This window comes from Oryctolagus cuniculus, chromosome 6 (assembly GCF_051225735.1).
Source record: "Oryctolagus cuniculus isolate XC-2025 breed Fujian yellow rabbit chromosome 6, ASM5122573v1, whole genome shotgun sequence".
Lineage (NCBI taxonomy): Eukaryota > Metazoa > Chordata > Mammalia > Lagomorpha > Leporidae > Oryctolagus > Oryctolagus cuniculus.
The window spans coordinates 21,159,447-21,173,013 of record NC_142872.1 but is presented as its reverse complement, the minus strand read 5'-3'; the positions used below and the strand labels follow the sequence as shown (position 1 = coordinate 21,173,013).

Below are 13,567 nucleotides of genomic sequence, written 5' to 3'. Positions count from 1 at the left end.
CTGCCGGCTCCGCGGCTTCCTCCCTTCTCTGCGCTTCTCCCGTGGCCGGTGCGCGGGAGGCAGCCCGAGATGGCAGATGAGATCGCCAAGGCTCAGGTCGCCCGACCTGGTGGCGACACGATCTTCGGGAAGATCATCCGCAAGGAAATCCCAGCCAAAATCATTTTCGAGGATGACCAGGTAGGGACCGGGCGTCGCGTCGCCGGGCGGGGGGCAGCGGCCCGGGGCACGCTGGCTTTCCGCCGAGGGACGGGCCCCCCGCCAGCGGGCAGGGCCGCGGGCGCCCGGAGGCGGCCTGCCGGCGCGTGCCGGCGCTCCGGTTACGCGTTATCAGCGGCGGGCGCGGGCCCGGCCGCCGGGCGTCCGCAGAGCCGCGCCGCGGGGCCCAGGCGCGTGTGCGGGTCGCGCCGGCTCCCGGGCGTGCTCGCCCGCCGGCTCCCGGCGGCCTGGGACCTCGCCGGGGTCAGGAATCTCGCAATCTCGTCAGCGCTCTGCCTGACAGGGAGAAACCCGATCGCGCCCTGACTCGGGCCCAATCTCCGCGATCTCCCGCGCACAGCCGGCCTGCCCTGGCCGTTCCGGGGCGCTGCTCCGCCTGGCGTGCTGCCGGCGGCCTGCAGGCTGCCGCGGCGGGGCCGCTCGGCGGGCCGACCCGGAGATAAGCCCGCGCCCACGCCCGGGACTCGCTTCCCCTCCACGTTCCCCGCCGAAGGTTTCCGCGCTTAGAAGCGGTCGGAAGATTCCTTTTATATTCGACAGGAAACACTTGTACGTCGAGGAGCTAAAAATGAAGGTTTTATTTGGTTGGTTTCGTTGGAGGTGGAGTCCCTGTTGATGGGTAAATTGCCAGTGTGTAGCGGACTTTGGTATTTGTGGGTGTGGATCTCAGGTACTCAGCTTGGCAAGACGCTTGGTTCGTTTAGTTAGGAAGTTTCTGCAAACATATGTCAGAAATGGGCAGTATAAGAAAACAATTCATCTGACGCTGCTAGTAGTGTTTACTTAGATTTAAAGCGTTAACTAAGATTGAATTCGGTGCCTTAAAAGTGAATTTCGTTTAAATTCGTTTAAATTAAATTATCTGTCGCTCGTTAGGAGGGTCTTTTGTTTTAGAAGCATGATTTCTATCTAAAAGTCCACAGTTAAGTATTATGAATGATATTCGAAATACTGACGTTTGAACCACAGCATGAAGCATTCTAAATGATGCAGCATTTTGTAGGGCGTGCCCGGTAAGGTTTCCCCAAAGACACATACACACGGGTGGCTTTAAGCATCAGTAGAGAGCCGAGGGCACGAAAACAATCATGTCGTAGGTTTAGGAACAGACGCTTCCAGTGTGGTTGCGAATTTGTCTACATGCTACTTAAACTGCTCAGTTCCACAAAAGAAAATGGGCCTATTTCTTTTCTTTCTTTCTTTTTTTTTTTTTTTGACAGGCAGAGTGGACAGTGAGAGAGAGAGACAGAGAGAAAGGTCTTCCTTTGCCGTTGGTTCACCCTCCAATGGCCGCTGCGGCTGGCTCATCGCGCTGATCCGATGGCAGGAGCCAGATACTTATTCTGGTCTCCCATGGGGTGCAGGGCCCTAGAACCTGGGCCATCCTCCACTGCACTCCCTGGCCACAGCAGAGAGCTGGCCTGGAAGAGGGGCAACCGGGAACAGAATCTGGCGCCCCGACCGGGACTAGAACCCGGTGTGCCGGTGCGGCAAGGCGGTGGATTAGCCTAGTGAGCCGCGGCAACGGCCGTGGGCCTATTTCTTAAGTAGTTGAGTAGAATGGGTGGGTATTAATAGACTATCAAATATGTGACTACCAAGCTGGCACTACAGTAAAGGGAAAAAAGCAGAAAACCAAGACTTTGACCTTGGAAAGATGGGGGAAGGGAGAGGGCAGGGAGAGGGACAGAGGGGAGTCAGAAGAGTTCCTTCAGAAATTGTGTGTGTTGGGAAGGCAGAGGTTGGAGCTGAGGAAGAGAGCACTGCGGGAGAGTGGAGTGGGCGGTAGCTGGAGAGGCCCTGAGGGTGGCGCCCTGAGAAGGACCCCAGATCAGCCTGGAGGGGTAGACGACCAGGAGGCTCATTTCTGCTCATCCACTGGCTCTGTTTAAATGCCACTTCCCTTAGAGTGGCTGTCCGTCACCACTCAACGTAAATCAGGTTTTGCGAGGTAATCATGTATTTCACCCTTTGCTCTTCTTTCCCAACATGCATGACCTTTGGTAATTACACTTTTATTTGTTTAAAGTCAGTGTTCCATGAGACTCACAGGTTCCACAAGAAAAGACCTTGTGAATCCTGTAGATTCCTTAGCATCTAGTACAGCGAGTTCCATGTGGTTAGTGCTCAATATATACTTGAAGTGTTAGCCTACTAGATGATGTACTGAAACTTGGATTTTTTTCCTTTTTCCTAGTGTCTTGCTTTCCATGACATTTCCCCTCAAGCACCAACACATTTTCTGGTGATACCTAAGAAACATATATCCCAGATTTCTGCAGCAGAGGATGCTGATGAAAGTGTAAGTAAATTCCTGACACAGTTTATTTTCTTGCTTTTTAAAATGGGAGATAAAACTTTGTCCTTAAAGTGATGTCACATTTTCATCTTCCTAAGGGTATTACCAAAATGAGTTCAATGTGCTATATAACGTGTGATTTTTCTAAAGGGGGAACATTCAGAAATAAGATACATTTTATTAGCCTGTCTTCAGACCAGGAATTGGCATAGTGTGATTCAATCAGACAGAAATATATGAATGGAAAATATTAAAGCTATGAAATTCTGGTGTTTGAAAGGGTGATTTGCACTGGAACATTGGAGACCTCTTGAAAGCCAATACTATGTACCTGAAACCCCACATCAGACAAATCACCTCCTCCCAAAATAGATACAAAGGCAATGTATATAACTCAGTGAACCTCTTCAATCCTTAATTATGAATACACATACTTAATATATGTAAAGACTTGATTACTAAAATCAATCAACAAATTAAAGCAGGGATTGGCAACCTGTGGCCTGTGGGCCAAATCTGACCAGCTGCCTGTTTGTTTAAAGTATTACTGCAGCACAACTATTCCCACTGTCTAACCATTGTCCGTGGCTGCTTTTGCACTAGAAAAGCAGGGTTGAGTAGTTGTTTTATTTTTTTTTTTTAAGATTTATTTATTTCGGGCCTGGCACCGTGGTTCACGTGGTTGGTCCTCCGCCTGTGGCGCCGGCATCCCATATGGGCACTGGTTCTAGTCCTGGTTGCTCCTCTTCCAGTCCAGCTCTCTGCTGTGGCCCCGGAGGGCAGTGGAGGAAGGCCCAAGTCCTTTAGCCCCTGCACCTGCATGGGAGACCAGGAGGAAGTACCCAGCTCCTGGCTTTGGATCGGCGGCATGAACCAGGGGAAGGAAGACCTTTCTCTCTGTCTCTCTCTCACTGTCTGTAACTCTACCTGTCAAATAAATAAATAAATAATCTTTAAAAAATATTTATTTATTTCATTTGAAAGAGTTACACAGAGAGAGGAGAGGCAGAGAGAGGTCTTCTGTCTGATGGTTCACTCCCCAGATGGCCGGAGCTGCGCTGATCCAAAGCCAGGAGCCAGGAGCTTCTTCTGGGTCTCCCATGAAGGTGCAGGGGCCCAAGGACTTGGGCCATCTTCTACTGCTTTCCCAGGCCACAGCAGAGAGCTGGACTGGAAGAGGAGCAGCCGGGACTAGAACTGGCGCCCCTAATGGATGCTGGCACTTCAGGCCAGGGCATTAACACGTTGTGCCACAGCGCCGGCCCCAGGGTTGAGTAGTTTTGATGGAGGCCATGTGACCCATAAACTTTACAGTATTTACTATCTTTTTGTAGAGAACGTTACTGACTCTTGGAGGGACTGCTAGAGCTAGTCAGAATTGATTACTTAACTGTAGAAGGAATGAAGAAACCTGTGACATAAAGATGTAACTTGTAAAGCATAGTAGTCCAGAAACTACTCATAAAATAAATAGGTTTTAATATCTTACATCCTACTGGATGGGACTGGATAATATGTAAAAATTTCTTTTTTTTTTTTTTGACAGGCAGAGTGGACAGTGAGAGAGAGAGACAGAGAGACAGGTCTTCCTTTGCTGTTGGTTCACCCTCCAATGGCCGCTGTGGCCAGCGCACCACACCTATCCAAAGGCAGGAGCCAGGTGCTTCTCCTGGTCTCCCATCAGGTGCAGGGCCCAAGCACTTGGGCCATCCTCCACTGCCCTCCTGGGCCACAGCAGAGAGCTGGCCTGGAAGAGGGGCAACCGGGACAGAATCTGGTGCCCCGACCAGGACTAGAACCTGGTGTGCTGGCGCTGCAAGGTGGGGGATTAGCCTACTGAGCTGTGGTGCTGGCCTTTTTTTTTTGAATAAATTTCTAATTGTTATAATTAGAACTCTGAGTGGTCACGAAAAGGTAAATTATCTTGAGTAAACTCAGTAAGATGGCATTATATGACATTGAAAGATTTTGTAAATTTCCATCATTTCACCTGTACTGATAAGTTGCTCCTTCTGTGAGGATTTATGACATTTGTTTACCTATCAGGGTTTTTTAGACCTGTAGAGTAAATATTTTTCCAAAGGAAATCTTTACTAAAAGCTTGAATTTCTCAAGCTATTTTAATCTTCATTATTTTAGTGAACATCATTTTGTTGTTTATAAAACTTTATAGAAATACTTTTTCTGGCTGGCACCGCGGCTCAATAGGCTAATCCTCCACCTAGCGGCACCAGCACACCGGGTTCTAGTCCCGGTCGGGGCGCCAGATTCTGTCCCGGTTGCCCCTCTTCCAGGCCAGCTCTCTGCTGTTGCCCGGGAGGGCAGTGGAGGATGGCCCAAGTCCTTGGGCCCTGCACCCCATGGGAGACCAGGAGAAGCACCTGGCTCCTGCCTTCGGATCAGCGCGGTGCGCTGGCCGCAGCACGCCAGCCGTGGCGGCCATTGGAGGGTGAACCAACGGCAAAAGGAAGACCTTTCTCTCTGTCTCTCTCTCTCACTGTCCACTCTGCCTGTCAAAAAAAAAAAAAAAAAAAAAAAAAAAAGAAAAAGAAATACTTTTTCTTTTTCTGGAACCTAGCTGTAGATTGCTAACTTACATGTAAATGAGAGGAATTGTAACAATTTTTGTCATCTATGTTGGAAAACAATATTTTAGAACTGGAAGGTGCCCCAAATCTTATATATAAGCAATTCATCTCATTATACTTGAAAACCAAATATTTAGAAGGCTGATAAATGCTCTAAACATTTGTTTTTTAAACAGATTATTTGAACCATTATGCTTAGTGAAAAGAGACCAGTCCGAAAGACAAATAACACATTTTCCCTGTGATAATTAATAGAAAACAAAAAAATGTAATGTAGATGAGCAAATTTGACATTTTGAGATGTGATTATTGATTACAGTGCTTGTCTATTGCTGAAGAACAGTGGACTTTTTCTTCTATTTATTGCACTCTTAGTGGGATGTTAGCCTTACGATTATAAGATAAACTGAAAGTATGTCACTGGAAAAATTAAAAGAAAAAATAAGAAAGGAAGGAGGAGGGAAGGTAAGGTGGAAAGTATCACCATGCTCCTCAATCTGTATATATGTAAATAAAAAAATTAAAATTATTTGAGAAGCAGAGGGTGCGCCTATCTACTGGTTTATTCCCCAAATGCCCATAGTGTCCTGGTAGGGAGCCAAAGCTGGGATCCAGGAGTTCAATCCAGGTCTCCTATATGGTGGCAGGATCCACATTAGCAGTAAGTTGTAATCAGGAGCCAAAGCTAGGATTCAAACTCACACACTCCAGTGTGGAGCTTGGGCGAAATGGTGATGGCTTACCTGTTAGGACAAAAGCCCACTCTATATCTTTCTTTAAACTATGTTTTCTGGTAATCCTGATTTTAATTATTAATTAATTTATTGGTTCTAAATCTATATTCTACTTGAGTTTCATTATCCTTTAAGATTGAGTAGAAAAAAGGGAACAAAATTCCCTGATATTATATAATAATAAAAAACTGTAAATACTTCCCTAATTCAGGGTAATGGTATTACTTGAATAATACTTGCTTTCTGACAAAACTTTTTATGATATATCTAATTTGAGTAATGTCAAGCTGGATAGTTTTAGGTAGTAGCTGTGAATGCCAGGGAAGGTCAGGTGTTTTTTTCAGTGCTTAGTATCTGTTCATTTTCCTTTGTCTTGAGAATTCCTTTGAGATTGGGTTACTAAGTGTAAGTTTTTGGGGTTTTATTTGGTCTGCAAAAGATGTGAATGATTCTTGGGAGGACTAGAGTTTATTTCAGTTCTTTCAAAGCAGAGAGATGAACATTTCAAGGACATCAAAAAATACGTGAGCTGAAGAATCTCACTTATTTTATTCTTTTAAGAAGAACGATGACCAAATATTCGTCTGTTTACTTGCCAGCAGCCCTCTTTCTGAAGGCTGCATCTTTAATATTTTGATGACGTTTTCCTTTGGTGATAGAAAGTGAATGCCTTTGCTGGCTCTACTGTGCTGCTGTTCCGATAAAGAAAAAGGATATCTTTGTCCTTTTTATTCCCCTTTACAGGGCATAAGCCGGTAGTCTGTGATGAAATCCATTTCATTTTGCTGTGTTTTAAGGGTGGACAGTAGGTTTCTCCCTCTTTACTACTAAACAAAAAGTTTTGGCCAACACTTGGTAGGAGATGGTGGTTTTCCCTCAAGGCAGACAGGAATGGCCTGTTACTGAAGCACAGTGCTTGCTATTTTTTCACTTATTTTCATAAAGAAAAAGTAGGATGATGAGCTTGGTAAGGGATACTTCTCTCAAGGATCCTCTCCGTTTACTACATGAAGTGACTTAACTGGAGCAGTTTGGATAGACACAGGTAAAAACAAAGCAACTTTACTGATGTAATTCACGTCATATGCTCCACCTATTTTGAGTATGCAGGTCACTGATTTTTGCTTTGTTCACAAAATTAGGCAACCATCACCTTAGTTAGTTTCAGAACATTTTCATTCCAAAGGAAACTCCAAAGGTATTAGTAGTCGCTCTCCATTCTGCCTACTTCTCCATGTCCCCCGCCACTGCACCGAAGGGGACCTGTAATCACTTTTTGTCTCTAGATTGGCCTATTGCACATTTCCTAGAAATGGATCCACTATATGATGTTTGTAACTTTTTTTTTCACTTAATGTTGTCAAGCTTCACATAGGAGATGTTTTGGTACTTCATTTTTTTTTTTTTTTGATGACCAAATAATGTCCCATTGTAGAGATAGGCCCCATTTTATTTTTCTACTTTTTGGCTGTTATGAATAATGCTGCTGTGAACGTTTGTTTCACATATTTGTATGGACATATATTTTCATTTACTCAGATATATTCCTAGGACTGAAATTATTGGGCCCTAGGGTAACAGTGTTTATTCTTTTGAGGAGCTTCCCAGATGTCTTCCAAAGCTGCTGGGCCATTTTATATCCTCCCCAGCAACGTGTGAATATTTCAGTTTCTCCACATCCTCACCATCGCTTTTCATTATTTTTCTGTCTTTACTTATTTGAAAGGCAGAGTCAGAGAAAGACAGATGGAGATCTTGATCTGCTGATTCATTCCCTAAATGCCTGCAGCAGTTGGGGCTGGGCCAGCCTGAAGCCAGGAGCCTGGAACTCAGTCTAGTTTCTCACATATGTGGCATGGATTCAAGCACTTGAGACTCCATTTGCTGCCTCTCATGTTGCGTATTAGCATGAACCCCAAATTGGTAGAGAAGCCAGGACTCACACTCAGGCACTTTGTTATGGGATGCTCTTGTCCCAAGCTGTATCAACTGCGAGCACCAATTGCTGCCCTGCCCCCTAGTTGTTTTTTTTTTTTTTTTAAGCAAATCATGGACATAGCATAATGTTGGGATAATTATTATTCCTATCAAAAAATAAAACCGGACAGCTTATTACTTTGTACAAAAATCATTTCAGGTCCACTAAAAATCTATTCGGAATGCTTTTTCTAGTAGCCAAAATTAAGAGTATCTTTATGACCTTGGTGCTGTGAAGGATTTCTTCACAAGAAACAAGAGGTACAGTCTAGAAACAGAAAAGGTTAAATTGAGCACATGAAAATTTAAGAACTTAATATTCACCAACAGATTCCATAAAGAGAGTTAAAAGTCAAACCACAGAGAGAAAAAGATTGGTAACCTTTGGAGTAGGGACATAGGTGGAGAAAGTGTGACTGAGTTGGGGCACTTGGAGTCCTGTAGAGTAAAGTTCTATTTCTTGATCTGGAAGGTAGTGTTCTGTTACTGGTCTTTATTTTGTTCACATGTTTTCATTTTTATCTGTATGTAGTATCTCACAAAATATTTAAAGATATTGAAATTAAGAAATTGATATTTTGTGTTCAGCATTTTACCTATTTATTTGGGGGGTACCTTTTCAAAGCAAGATACTTTTGAAACTTATAACTTTAGGACATTAATTTTTAACCAGAGTTCAAAGCTTACAGTGAGTGCTTAATGGTGAAATGCCTTCTTGCTTGTCATAAGAAGGTTGAAAACATCAGAATACTGTTTTTAACATTCAGTCTAATTGCACAATTCTGGCATTTTGAAGCCAGACCTTATTCAAATGCAGCTCTTGTCTGTAAGGGTAGACTGTGAATTTTTACTCAGTTAACATTCTTAATTGGAGATTTAAGGTCAGCTCTTTTACAAAGAATACACTGTTCCTTGTCAGGAATAATTTACTGGACCAGCTTTAAAATTTTGCTAGCTCATAATTAAATTTGTGACCAGCACAGGTACATGCTGTATATAGTTTAACACTTTAAAATAAGGAATTTTTTTTTTTTACCATTTCAAAACCTGATTTCAGAGTTAACTCACAGAAATCTTCTTTCTTGAATTTGGGCTTTTAATAGTTAAGCCTACTTGGAACTGATTGGAGACTTCTTTGGTTATCAGAATGTTTAGTGACAGAATATTCTGCTTTGCCCAGTAACTTCCTAGTGTCTGTTGGTAGCTTTTCCTGAGGACCTGTCCAGGTCCTGAGGCAAATTGTTGGTGTCACACTGGGCCATCTTGTTTCTGTTTCTTTAATCAGCCTATGGGCAGTTTGCATTTGCAGATGGAGTTTATTTATGTATTGCCAACTTTCTTCTCTAATAAAAGTTAAAGGTGGGAGGGTTGGCCAGAGAAAAACCTGAAACTTGTAGTTCATGGTTTATGGTTTCTCAGGGAAGAGAACAGTGGTGCAGGTTAACCTTTCTTCCCAACATTCTGTCAAGCCCTCAAGGAAGGAAGCTGCTTTCATTTCTATGGCAAGAAAAGAGGGAAGATAGACAGAGTCATGTGTTTCTATTCCCATTGCCCTCTAAGCCCCAGCACCTGTGAACTATGTTGTAAATGCAGTAAGGTCTATTGTAATCTGAATCTTATGGTTGTGTCCCTGTTCTGGTCAAAGCCATAATTTGATTCTTAAAATGTCAATGAGGCACTGAAGGTCACAAGAGACAGAGAAAATGTTTCACATACATTTGTTCAGTATTAAATACAGTAGGGAAACAGTATTTAGCAAATAATATTGGCATCCTGTATTCGATCTTCTGCTTCCAGAAGCGCCCTGATTTCTGGAGCAGGCTTTGCTTTCTCAGCATTTGGGGACAGTGGCAAAGAGGAGCTGCTGTACCTGATAGGTAGGGTTCTCCTGTGCCAGCTGGAGTAAGCTTCCACCAGTGGGAGATGTGAGACTTTCACATTCATTTTTTGAGGCCCAACCTTTAGTTCTTTGGTTTCTCATCAAATTATGTATATATACATATCAAAAGAACAAGTGAAGAAGATTCCTACACAAAAGCATCCCAAACAAGGATTAGTTGGTCAGACTGTTTTTTTGTCAACATAGAAGGGTACAGTTGATTTCACAGGGAGCAGAAAGAATTCCTTGGTTTTGCCTTGGAGCACATGTCTCAATTAAAATAATAATGTTCTTCGTGGTAGATTGTATCTAGATTGTTTGTAAGTACTTATTACTCTTATTTATTAATTGAAAGGATTTATTTTTTATTTATTTCAGAAGCAGAGTTAAGGGGAAAGAGAGGAAGATAGACATCTTCCATCTGCTGTTTTACTCCCCAAATGGCCACAACAGCTGGGGCTGGGATAGGCCAAAGTGAGAGGTCTCCTGTGTAGGTGCAGGGGCCCAAGTACTTCAGCCATCTTCTGCTGCTTTTCCCAGGCACAGTAGCAGGGAGTTGGATTGGAAGTGGAGCAGTTGGGACCCAAACTGTCACCTACATGGGATGCTGGCATTGTAGGTGGCAGCTTTACTTGCTACATCACAACACCAGCCCCATTATTTATTTTTTAAAGATTTATTTTAAAGGCAGAGTAACAGAGAAAGAACCTTTCATCTGCTGGTTCACTCCCCAAATAGCTGCAGTGGTTAGGGTTGGGCCAGGCCAAAGCCAGGAGCCTGGTCTCCCACGTGGGTAGCGGAGGCCCGAGCACCTCAGTGATCTTCTGCTGATTTCCCAGGTGCAGTAGCAGGGAGCTGGATCAGAGGCATAGCAGCGGGGATCCAAACTAGTGCCTCAGTGTGGGATGCTGGTGTCCCAAGCAGTGACTTAATCTGCTGTATCACAATGCTGCCCTCATCAGTCTTTTTTTTTTTTAAGGGGTAATTATACTTCCTGCCTTAGTAAAGGCAGGCCTAGTTGTAAGATTTGATTTGGCCAGTGAATCCAAGCAGAAGTGATTAGTGTCTGTTGAATAGAAATGTTAAAAGCCAGTACTTGGTTTGCTTTATTCCCTTTTTACTCTGTTACTGCTTTATCAGTCTAGATCAGAAACTGAAAAAGATGTGGAATCTATAGCCTAGTTAGCTTGTGATGAACATGTAGAGAATGTGAGACGCTTCTGTACATTTTGTTGTTAACCAAACTTCAGGGTGGTTACCACAGTACAACCAAACCTATCCTGATTGTTACACTCCCCCATACAAAGAAAGCAGGATATCTTGTTTTATTTAAAAAACTTTAAATACCTCTTGGAGTATAAATAGGAAGCTTCAGGGGGCCAGTACTGTGGCATATAGTAGGTTAAGCCTCTGCCTGTGGTGCTGGCATCTCATATGGGCGCCAGTTCACATTCTGGCTGCCCCACTGCTGATCCAGTTCCCTCTTAATAGCTTGGAAAAGCAGTAGAAGATAGCCCAAATAGCCCAAGTGCTTTCTTGGATCCCTGCATCCATGTGGGAGACACAGAAGGAGCTTCTGGCTCCTGGCTTCAGATTGGCCCAGTTCTGGCTTTTGCAGCCATTTGGGGAATAAACCAGTGGATGGAAGATCCGTCTGTTTTTCCCTCTCTCTGTCTGTAATTCTGCCTCTCAAATAAATATATCTTTTTTAAAAAAGTTTTTTAATCTGGGGGCCAGCAGGTAAAGTATTGCTTTATATCAGCATATATTGCTGCCTGCAATACTGATATCCTACACGGGTGCTGGTACGTGTCCCGGCTGCTCTGTTTCAGATCCAGTTCCCTGCTAATGGCCTGGGAAAAGCTTTGGAAGATGGCCCGAGTGCTTGGGCCCCTGCTACCCACGGGGGAAATCTAGAAGAAGCTCCTATCTTTGGCGTGGCCCAGCCCTGACTGTTGTAGCCATTTGGGGAGTAGAAGATAGTAGTAGTAGAGGGGAAGATTTCTGTTTCTGTCTCTCCCTGTCTGTAACTCTGACTTTCAAATAAGTAAATAAATCTTTAAAAAGTTTTTGGAGCTGGTACTGTGGTATAACAGGTTAAGCTGCCCCTACAGTGCTGGCATCCCATATGGGAGCCGGTTCGAGCTGGCTGCTTGACTGCTTGCAATCCAGCTCCCTGCTAATGTGCCTGGGAAAGCAGTGAAAGATGATCCAAGTCCGTGGACCCCTGCACCCACATGGGCGACCTGGAAGAAGCTCCTGGCTTTGGATTGGCCCAGCATAAGTGGTGTGGCCATCTGGGGAATGAACCAGTGGATGGAAGATCGCTTGCTTGCTCGCTCTCTCTGTAATTCAAATAAATAAATCTTTAAGAAAAAATATTTTCAAATTGAGTAACAAATATATGTCCTTATTGAGATTAGTATTGAATAAATACATAATCTTAATGAATTTTAAATTATATAGGGATTGAGTTTTCCAAATATTTGCCCAAGCTTGGAGTTTTTTAATTTGATATTTTGTTATTTAATGCTAAGAAGTCATAAATCCTTTGTTCTTATTGTTCTTTTTTTTCTTTTCCAGCTTCTTGGACATTTAATGATTGTTGGCAAGAAATGTGCTGCTGACCTTGGCCTAAAGAAGGGTTACCGAATGGTGGTGAACGAGGGCTCCGATGGCGGACAGTCCGTCTATCACGTTCATCTCCACGTTCTTGGGGGTCGGCAGATGAACTGGCCCCCTGGTTAAGCACGTGTTAGGGCCAATTGTTCCTTTTCCAGGCAGTGATAAAGTTTGCAGTCCAATGTCAAACAGCATACTTTTGCCTATGTATACAGATTGAGGAAATACTGGAGAAAAATAAAAACATACATAATAAAAGACATTATTGCATGGTTTTTATAGTCTCTCTGAATTGATTATTTTAAAAAATGTATTTGTTGGAATGTAGGGAGTTGGGCTCATAGTTTTAGAGGTTTCATTTGCCTAGCACGACTCAACATATGAACATTGGATTCATAGAATGATAATAGCTTGACTGGTCTTGGAAAACAAATTGTAAGAATTCCTAAATTCAGTGCTTTGACTTAGGAATATCCTTTCATCTCAAAATATTAGTCCAGGAGGAGATTTTCTACTCTTCATTGTCGTATTTTCTAAGAGCATAGGCTCATTGAAGTGACTGGTCCAGAAAATGACAGTGGATCTAGAAACAGGGAATGCTTTATATCCAGCCCACATTTCTTCTCATCTTGAAGAATCTGGAAGGGGTGAAAGGTCTGTCATGGAATCTTTCACTGGAAGCTACACATTGCTATATGGAATTGAGGAAACATCAGAATCTGAGTTCTTTTGTAGATTGCCAACCAACCCTTCTGGTTTTAGTCTCTTTTTTTTGACAGGCAGAGTTAGACAGTGAGAGAGAGACAGAGAGAAAGGTCTTCCTTCCATAGTTCACTCCCCAAATGGCCACCATGGCTGGCGCTGCACCAATCCAAAGCCAGGAGCCAGGTGCTTCCTCCTGGTCTCCCATGCGGGTGCAGGGCCCAAGCACTTGGGCCATCCTCCACTGCACTCCTGGGCCACAGCAGAGAGCTGGACTGGAAGAGGGGCAACCAGGACAGAATCCAGTGCCCTGACCGGGACTATAACCCGGGGTGCTGGGGCCACAGGCAGAGGATTAGCCTCGTGAGCCACGTTGCCGGCCCGGTTTTAGTCTTGACATGGACCCTTCCTAGAGTTCTATAACTGGTGTAGTTTTCCTTCATGTAAGCAGTTTGCAGCTTCCAAAGTTCACTTGACATTTCTTGTTTGGTTTTGTCTCCTCTTCCATTCTCTTTGTGCATATGGATTTCTTCTAGATCTCTAAAAA

The 13,567-nt window shown here is 43.7% G+C and overlaps 1 protein-coding gene across 1 annotated transcript; it reads left to right on the top strand.

Annotated features, from left to right (window-relative positions):
• The first annotated feature begins 11 nt into the window (after nucleotides 1-11).
• Nucleotides 12-12,457, top strand: HINT1 (histidine triad nucleotide binding protein 1). The gene is given in 3 exon segments (NM_001082623.1): nucleotides 12-180; nucleotides 2,417-2,521; nucleotides 12,280-12,457. Coding segments are annotated over 3 exon segments (381 nt in total). The 5' UTR covers nucleotides 12-69; the 3' UTR covers nucleotides 12,445-12,457.
• Nucleotides 12,458-13,567: the final 1,110 nt, after the last annotated feature.